The 10,053-nt window shown below is 35.8% G+C and overlaps 1 protein-coding gene across 4 annotated transcripts in view; it reads left to right on the forward strand.

Annotated features, from left to right (window-relative positions):
- camk1b (calcium/calmodulin-dependent protein kinase Ib) overlaps nt 1-4,592 on the forward strand; it is a 56,764-nt gene extending 52,172 nt beyond the window's left edge. For all 4 annotated transcript variants that reach the window (XM_081358609.1, XM_081358611.1, XM_081358608.1 and 1 more), the window contains 3 exons: nt 1,238-1,325; nt 1,440-1,581; nt 2,496-4,592. In XM_081358609.1, the coding sequence (XP_081214735.1) occupies nt 1,238-1,325; nt 1,440-1,581; nt 2,496-2,593 (328 nt within the window). In that variant the 3' untranslated portion in view covers nt 2,594-4,592. The remainder of the gene's footprint in view (nt 1-1,237; nt 1,326-1,439; nt 1,582-2,495) is intronic.
- Nucleotides 4,593-10,053: the final 5,461 nt, after the last annotated feature.

Here is a 10,053-nt window from a genome sequence, read left to right on the forward strand (position 1 = left end):
GAACACAATGAATACCTTTCGTTGTTACAGATGATGTAGAGCTTGTGGAATTCTTTCCATAAGCGTCATTTATTCACACTTGTGTCATTCCAAAACCATATAACTTTCTTTTATGAAACAAAAAAGGAATATTTTAAATATTGTTTATGCTGCTCTTTTCTCTCAGAAAATGACAAAAAATAACCATATATAAGTACTACATGTGTTACACGTCATCAGAGAAGAGATGTTGTTGCGAGGGAGTGTTAATATTTGATTAAATAGTATGAGGCTGTATGTTAAAAAAATTAACATACATTATGCTTTATACATTATAATTTTATGCCGTGATTCACTGAAAATCTGCTACAGCTTTAACATCTCATTAATATATTTGAATATGCATGAAAAGTTGTTGTGCCAGGCCTGTCATCAATGATGTCGAATGCCATTGGTTTTCACTTATGTCGTAACCAATCATGTCATATGACGTTTGAGAACACAGAAGCGATGTTTGAGAGCTGTGGCTGAGGGGAAGATTTTCAGTAAATTGCGATTGAAATTTTGGCCCCTTTATTTTGTTCACTTTACTTCAACATATTTATATTTAATGAGTCTAACTCAATTTAGCTAGATTTAGGAAAGAGGAGTGTTTTTTATATATATATATATATATATAGATATAGATATAGATATAGATATACTATATATATAACAATGTTATAGTTTTAACACAAATGAATTAAGTAAAGTTCAATTTTAAATATATTAGGTTGATTGAACACATAAAAATTATGCTACTTCAGCACATTTTAATTAAACTGAACAAGACTTGAGTGCATGTGCAGAAGGTGCTCATCTTTCCTAAATCTAGCTAAACTGAGTTGATCAAACTTAAATAAATTACATAGATGACACTATTTAAATATTTGATGTTTGACTCATTAACTATAAATACGTATTACTGCTAATTAGAAATGTTTAAGTCAAGTGAACGAAATTGAAATGCGTCATATCTATGAAGGGCCTGAATAAATTTATTTTTTTATTTTTTTGAGTGTAGGCATTTTGGTTGACTATCTACTGTACCTTCATAAGAGTTAAACTGTAGTGAGAAAGTGAGCATTACAACTTTGGAACAAAGGTGGGAATAGATAATGACATAGCTTTGTGTTTTAGATGAACCGTTGCCTTAAAACAACAGATTGGCTACTCAAAAATATTGGAAACTTGAACATAAATGTGTTTTGTACTTCAGGATTGCTGGAGACACAGCGTTGGATAAGAACATCCATGAATCTGTCAGTGCCCAAATCAAGAAGAACTTTGCCAAAAGCAAGTGGAAGGTAAATCATTGCATATGAGAGTGGAAGGACCTCATCTGAGAAAGTCTGTACTGCAAAGGTGTAAAGCATGGTTTCTGATTTCAGTGGCTATCTTTCTCTTGCTATCATTCACAGCAAGCATTTAATGCCACAGCTGTAGTTCGTCACATGCGCAGACTGCAGTTGGGAACCAGTCAGGAGGGCCAAATGCAGTCCACCCTGCCCAGCCCGTGCCATGGACACCTGCTGCTGCCCGAGGGGGACGAGGAAGAGAGCTGTCAGTCCCCAAACATGTCACATTTACATTTCCTATTGTGTTTTTGCATACCCTTTCATTCAGACAGACACTATCATCAACTGCCAGTCATAATGAAGCAAAACAAATATTTACACAGTCTGAACTTGAAACCACAATCATATATCTGTCCATCTGTATATTTCAGTATTTAGTCAAGCCAGAACAAATTGCACCCCATAATATAAAAAAAGAAAGACAGAAATTATATTTTACATAAGGGGACAACAAAGCCTATTTTAGTAACATAGATTTTTTTGCATTCTTTTTTTAAACCAATTTTTAATTAATAATTTTTTTTTCTTCACAAAGTTTCATAACTGTAATGTTAAAAAATACTAATGCTGTCAAATCAATTAATTGCGATTTAATCGATTCTAAAATAAAAGTTTGTATTTATATAATATATGTGTATATACTATTATATTTAGATATGTGTGTGTGTGTGTGCACAAACATAAGTATGCATATGTATATATACTGTATAAATATATATATATATATATATATTTATACACAGGCACGTACACACACTATATATAAAATATATATATATAATATACTGTAAATACACATATAAACACAAACTTTTATTTTAGAATCGATTAATTGCGATTAATATTGACAGCACTAAAAAAATACATATCTCATTTTTATAATTGTAATGTATTTAAAAAATCTCTCGTTAGTGGAATACAGTATCGAAAACCAAACCATTTTTTTATTTAAATTAGCATAAATTAAAAGTACAACACATACAACCATAATCTGAAAATATTTTACCGTTTAAATAATATATAATTCTCTTAATTTCAATTCATTTTTGCAGTGATGAGGATGACTCTTTTTCGGGATGAAATTTTAAATGAGGGCTAAGCTTTCTCTCTCTTTCCCAGCCCTGCGGAGGGAAAACAGCGGCTGTTCCGAGGGTGTCGGTGAAGGGAACGACATCCAGAACTGCACCTACCATGTCCATCCTACTAGTCGGGTCTGAGTGTCAATCATCCTGCAGTAACCAATGACTGACTGTCCTGTTTTTCCACTGGAGTCCTGCCACACCCCCAGTCTGGCCAGGAATACTGTGCAGCTCCAGCATCCACTTGGAGGCACTGCAGTGTAAAGAACCCAGGTGGGAATGTGGTCACTACTATTCCAATGGAGGGATTCTGTTTAATGCGAGTTGGAAAAGAAAAGAAGCGAGAAGATTGCCACAGGCGCTGCATGGGTAATATATGCTTTTGTGGGAGCTGGATAGAGATTGGACTGTGTTTTAACTCACTTTTTAAAACAACACCGTCTACTTTCATTTTTCTTTTCCTAAACTAAAAGTATGCAGGCCTGTTTCTCCTTTCATTCAAAATGCAAAAAGGCTGCTGGGATGTGGCCTAGTTTAATACACATCAGTTTTAGATTCTGCAACATTTTATCCGATTGAGAACTTTGGCGTTGGGTTAAAATGGTAAAATTGTCCATTTCAAATTCACACCGTGAATGTTATATATTCTTTCTTTTCAACTAAGGTACGAACAGATTTTAGATCCATGTTGCCACATCTCATAAGAAGCGCTGATTAAGTGTAAATGATATTTTAGTTTGTGTTTGAAACATCTTTTTTTTTTACATTCAATGTCTTTTTGCACACTAAGTCAACTCAACCGATCATGAATTCATTGTCAGTATGTTTAAGAGCGTCTTTCTCGCTTCAAATGTCTTCTGTGGTGCCTTCATGGATTCAGTATCAATGTTTTACTTTTTTTGTTCGTTCAAACATGTTTTGTTTCATCTTTTCATTTGGGAATGTTGGAAGCTGTACACGTTAAAACATAGCTGTTTACCATCAGATTCACCTACAAGGCATATATACGGCTATTCTAAGCTATGCACTGTCGGTGGACGCTTTGTTAACGTCTAATGTTTAATGCTGCCATCCTGTAAATACGGCAAAGCTTTTGTTTTGTTTTTTTGTAAACCCCTTTCTATTACAACATTAACAGTACTCAGGGGAGGAAATATTTAGAAGTATATAGAAATCAGAGAATTTTGATATATTAAATGGTTGTTTTACAAGAACTATAGGATACGAAATCATGTCACTACGAGGCTGTGGTCCAAATTATATAACTATATTTGAAAATTTGGATTCTTTTCAATGTTGGAACCTGTATGAAAGTAACCTCCATTAAATGACATGAATGTGTGACTTGACTCCAATTTTATTGTTTTGTTTGTTTCCATTCACTCCCATCCAGAAGTAAAAAAAAAAAAAAAACATTAAATGGAAAAACTGTTTCATAAAAGTCACATAATTGGAATCTCCAGATGTTTGCGGAAAGAGTTTCCCACGGGTTTGTTGGAAGATGGTGGTTTTCCATAATGCATTGGAAGACTTCTCTAAGTTTTTGTTTTTAGGGAAAACACTATTTTCAAAAATGTCTATATGCTGGTAATTGCTTTGGATGAACATAATATATAGTGCTAAATTCTCAAACGATACCAAATGTTTTGGATTTATTGATTATGTAAAAGTACATACAAATATCATGCAAGTCTGATTTGTGACAGCAGTTTCATAGACCCTCTGTTATCCGTCTATAATGTTCAGAATGGTGGTTGGAAGGGTTAAATTCTGGTGCTGAACGGCATTCAAGGATCTCCGTTCACCAATAGATAAGAAAATGTAAGGTTGAAAAAAAAACATTTAAATAAAACCCAAGAATTATACATTTTAATGAACAATAAAAGATGAAAACAAATGGTTAATTTAATTATTGATTTTGCTCTATCTGTATCTGCTTTCTGAATTTATTTTAGATGTGTGGTGAAGAAGGATGAAGTTAAAGTTTAAAAAACAGTACAAAACAGTTAATAGTGAAAGGCAACGTGAAGAACATCCTGTCATGTGATTTTGCCTGCAGTGTTGCTTGCGCAGACCTCCTGTATTGATCAAGGTGCCATTGTGAGATGGTGGGTCAAAGAATAAATTCAATTGAACTAATCAGTTGTTGCTGTGGTAGCCCTTTACATGCTGTGGCGTTTTCAAAAATATATGTATGATTGTATTTTGCACAGGTATTGCATAGTAACTGTGGTTGAGACAGTGGAAATGAGGATTTACCATAAATATATATGTTGATATAGTCAGAAGCAAATGATTTAAGCATGTTGTGGTGATTTATGTACATACATAAAAAGATTATTGTAAATACACAGATAAATATGTTTACTCAGAAATATATGCTATTGTTAAATGTAAAGTGCAGAAAAAAATAAGTTTACTAGTTCAATTTAAGATGTATTCAGTGTAAGCCTAAAAAAAATGTTCGCCATGGAACTAACGACAGAGACGGGGTCATGATTGTCATAAAACAACTATGTTTGGAGTGGAATACAAGTGTGCTGTGTAATGCATACTGCACATTATATAGGCCTACTATATACTGCCCCATAATTTAAAATGTTTTTTAAATGAAGTTTTAATGATGTCAAAATTAGATAGCGTCGTTCGGAATACTGTTGTATTCCGCACATACCGCTCTCAGTATGCACACTGCACATATAGTAAGAGTTGTATGTCATTCTGACTATCCCTGTTCTCCGTGATAAAGAGTTGATAGCTACCTCTCTGGCTTCTGAATGCTTTCTGCAGAAGTTGTGGTTTGCATTTGTTCATGTCTTTTGGACAGTGTTTTTGACAGTATCTTGGAAGAAGTTTGGGAATGAACACGGTGTGAAAATCTACCAACTTAAACCAACTCAGGATGGCAACAATATTAGATTTACAATCTGCAAAAAGTGCCCCATTTTTCCACACTCCTAAAATATATTTGCAAACCCAAACATTTGTATCATTGGTCTTAGTAATTATGCAAAATGAATTTCAAGGGCTTGACTCTTTAAAGGGTAACTCTCGCCAAAATGCAACCTAGGGTCTTTTTGTTAATCTACCCGAGGCAAACTTTAGTTTAAACGTATAATTAGAATGGAAACGCCACTTTTAAGTTTGACCGTATTTTCTTTTTCGGTCAAATTGCCTTTTGAATGGGAGTGAATGGGGCAAGACTATGATAGCATCAAAAATCGCTATTTTTAAAACACTAAGAAGGCTCGACACAACATGAAACTTTGCTGGAAGTATCACCAGGGGCTCTACACATGAACTCCAGCATTGAGAACACTGTTTGTGTACACAGAGTTTACTAAAAAGAAAGATTTTGAACAACTCACTGTGTTTTCGTCCGCCGCCATTTTGTCAGTCAAAAATAGTCGATCTCCGAATGCGAATGAACTGACTCTGAATTTTAGCATTGTTTCTTATATGAGGATCCTTTTTCAAATACAAGGTCAATATTGATTTTCACTAACGACAAAACAACAAATTATCTGTGAATTTATATGGAACTAAGCTTTAGGAGCTTTCCATCTTTACTCTCCTCCCTGTTATGTTGCATTCGGAGATCGACTATTTTTGACTGAGTTGTTCAAAATCTTTCTTTTTAGTAAACTCTGTGTTCATGGGCCCCTGGTGATACTGAGAGCAAAGTTTCATGTTGTGTCGAGCCTTCTTAGTGTTTTAAGAATAGCGATTTTTGATGCTATCATAGAAGTGCCCCATTCACTCCCATTCAAAAGGCAATTTGACCGAAAACGAAAATACGGTCAAACTTAAAAGTGGCGTTTCCATTCTAATTATGCTTTTAAACGAAAGTTTGCCTCGGGTAGATTAACAAAAAGACCCTAGGTTGCATTTTGCCGAGAGTTACCCTTTAAAACAAAAACTGAAGTCATTTCTCTTTCTAAACAAACTATTTCTAAACCAAAATCAGATTTATGTCAATTTCCCTAATGTGTTTAAATTGAATTTCACCGTAGTCTTTGATTTGATTTGAACTAAAATATTAATGACAGTATGTTGTATTAATATGTATGACCATCAGAATATACATACTGTGTTTAGCCTTTTTTGTAAGACTTGTAAAAGCTGTTTTGAGCCACTACTTGTATGGATGCAGTGCATCATAGATATTTACTGTATTTGTAATGGAGTACTGCTCGATATTGACGCCAATGATTTGTATTTTTAAAACATTTGTAACTGTAAAGTGGATTAAACTTTCCTTGTCTATGCACTGTTTCTGTGTTCTGTCTAGCGTGTTGAATACATGAGAGAGAGAGAGAGATGAGTGGAAGGATATGGTAGAAGTGAATAATAGCAGGTTATGGTAAGCATGTTTTTAAAGTGGGATTTTTGGGGGTTTAGTATTTCCTGCACCACAGTGGAAATTCTAGGGAGTTCTTGGTCTGTGCAGAATGTCAGACATGTTATATAAAAATCACTTAATACATGCAATTTATATATTGTCTGTATGTGCTATATATACACCTAAGCCACATATTTTGAATTAGATACTAGATATTTTTATTGTGTTTCTAATGTTACTCTGATGCTATTTTAAAGGTCCCCTGAAATAAAAATGTACGTTTTTTAGCTTTTAGTATGAATATGTTAGTTAGCCTTAAGGTTATGAATAAGCTGGTATGTTCCAAAACAATGACAAAATTCGCATTTAGGAGATATAAGCATTCAGAACTTACAGTCTCTCACTTCCGCTAAAATGGATAACACATTTTTATGACATCACCGCGAACTTCAGCTTCTCATCACATCTTCTGTCCAATCAAATGCTCTCTAGAATCTAAAGCTGCCCGGCCAAACCCACCGTTGACTCGTCACAGAGCAATATGGGTTGGACGTGTGTGTTCGGTTGCTCAAACGCTTGAGTTTTATTCTGTTTTCCAACTGTACGTTGGTTAAGAATGACATGGCTAGGATTTATTCACACCTCTACTATTGAATCCAACATATCATCAGTGCTCAGATTCGCTTCCATGGCGTTGTCAAGTACAACTTGCAGTCTGTGAGGTAAACTAAACGCTATTGGCTATTTGAAAAGGGGGAGGAGCCATTCAATGTGTCCCACCCATAGACTGTAAAAAAATATGAACGTAGTGTCCGTGACGTAACCCGTAGTTTTCTGAAGACCGTTTTTGAAGACCAAAGTGGGCGTGGCCGACCGTCGCCATCTTGGTAGCGCGTCACTCCCGAATTTATTTATTTTTACAGTCAGACAATGAGCTGAGGGCTAACAAACAGCAGACAAACGTGTCACTCAAAAGTGGACACCCTTAATTATGCAGAAATTTAAGGCTTAATATAATTTAAATGGGTGAGTTATAAAAAAAATCACCCCCCTCACAGTTGTCATGAAGGGAAAAATAAGCTGTATAGACCAAAGCCACTTTTTGCACCAGGCTGTAAATGTGTTTTTTTTTTCTGCTGTAAAGTTGGGTATTTTAACATGGGGGAGATAAAGATTTGACTCACTTCTGCACCCAGCCTCAAGCGGCCAGTCGATGAATTGTCATTGAATTCACTTCCATGTTGGTTTCAAGAGAGAGACAGGGAGGTTGCTGCTTGGTCCCACCTTGCACCCTATCAACGCATCATACAAAGCTGCGCGTTCCAAGGCACTTTCAGTGGGCCTTTAAATCTTTCGAAAGATTTCATTGCTTTAGGCTAAACTTGTTATTATTCACTCATTGTGTTGTCTTTTTTTTTTTTTTTTTTTTCAGTTTTCCATGGGACTGAGAAAGATTTTTTTTCTTTCAGAATGTCCAAGCTGCAGCTCTATAAATAACAAAAACACCATAAAGGTAGTCAAATATAGGTCCAAACACTTTAGCCGTTGTCACACGGTGGTTGCGGGGTAAGTAGGAACAGAATCCAAGTGCAACAGTAAAAGGTTTATTTACAATGAACTCAGACGAACACGGAACAGAACAACCATCCAAATGCAACGGTAACAGACAACTAAACTGAACCAAACACAGGGCTTAAATACACAGGGACTAATCAAGGAAACGAGACACAGCTGACAAGACTAACGAATTAATTGAAGAACAGGTGACAGGAATAAATCAATGAGACACACTGGGAAACTGGATCAAATAAATGGGCAATGAAAACTTATTACAAAACTCAGACATGAACAGAAAAACACAAAACGTGGCATCTGGCCACTGTGTATAAAAGTGTGATGTATATAAAGGACCCTCTACGGTATGAGATGAGATTCAAAGGGTCAGTGTAACCAGTATTTTTTTTCCCTCTAAATTATATGATGGAAAGTAATAGAAAGTTAGGACACAGAGTTCACAGCCTCACACCAGTGATTCTGTTCCAGTTCGTGTCAGTCAACACTTCCTGCTGGAGCGATGAAAACTGTTCTACCTCATTTCTTCCAGTCTACTCATTCCCTCTCCCCTGCTTGGTGTCGACCCCAAGAGACTGCAACTAGTGTTTTCTGACAGGCTATCAGACCTCTGCATAAACGCTTCTCTTCATTTTTTTACAAAGGCAAGAGGGGCCCATGTTGTCTGAATGGAGACCACCCTGTAATGGCCATATATTACAAGCTTTTTCAAAGCTCTGGAATAGATTGTCATCCTCTTTGTTTTTGTCACTTGCTTCAATCTTCAATCTTCTCTATATTTTTGTTGTCAGATTTTGGGACCATTGCATCACCTTTCTTATCAAAAGCAAACCAAGTTTTTTATCAAAACATTTTTGTTTTCCCTTTTTGTGTCCAAATTCCCTACGCTGCCTTTTAAAGCAATGAATCCTCATTTACCTGTTCGACCTGACCACTAAACTGTTGTGTGCAAAGCTGGCCAAACTAAGAAGACTGGAGACACTTCTTCCACCTCTCCAACCACTGCAGCACAGGAACACATGGTGGAAGATCTGAGAAAAATGATGATGTGTGGAAAGTCTCCTCCTCAAACTCCTTTTGTCTCCCATTAATATTTTTAGTGTTTTATTGTTCCTCAGCAAGAAACAAATATTGTCATCAAAGAGTATAAATAAAGATTACTGTAAATAGATATTTGTAAATATTTATGGTCACACTTTAGATCAGACTTTTGCCTCAAGAAATTCCTAGTTTCTGCTTATTAATAGTACGGTAGTTGGTAGTTGTTAAGTTTAGGTATTGAGAAGGATTAAGGGATGTAGAATATGGTCTAATATGTGCTTTATAAGTACTTACAAACAGCCAATATCGTAGTGTTGAGGCAAAAACAAGTAACTAACAAAATAGCATCAGGCATAAGAGACATCAGGATTCAAATTGTCCTTAAAAGATATTTATTCTTGCAAGAATGTTCCCAGTCCATCCACAGTCCAGCTGCAGGTGGAGTGAGACCCAGAGCAGAGGTTGACCAGCTCCTTATAGTGTTCTATTCAAAAGCTATCTCCTACAGCCCCCACTAAACAAAATAACAAAAGGGACCCCCCCCCCCCCCTTGAACCCTTCACAGCACAAGGAACAAAAGGGACCCCCCTTGACCCCTCCCCAGCACGGGAATCTCCTTACCTCTGAAATCTCACACACACAC

This window comes from Scardinius erythrophthalmus (assembly GCF_964197995.2).
Source record: "Scardinius erythrophthalmus genome assembly, chromosome: 25".
Classification (NCBI taxonomy): domain Eukaryota; kingdom Metazoa; phylum Chordata; class Actinopteri; order Cypriniformes; family Leuciscidae; genus Scardinius; species Scardinius erythrophthalmus.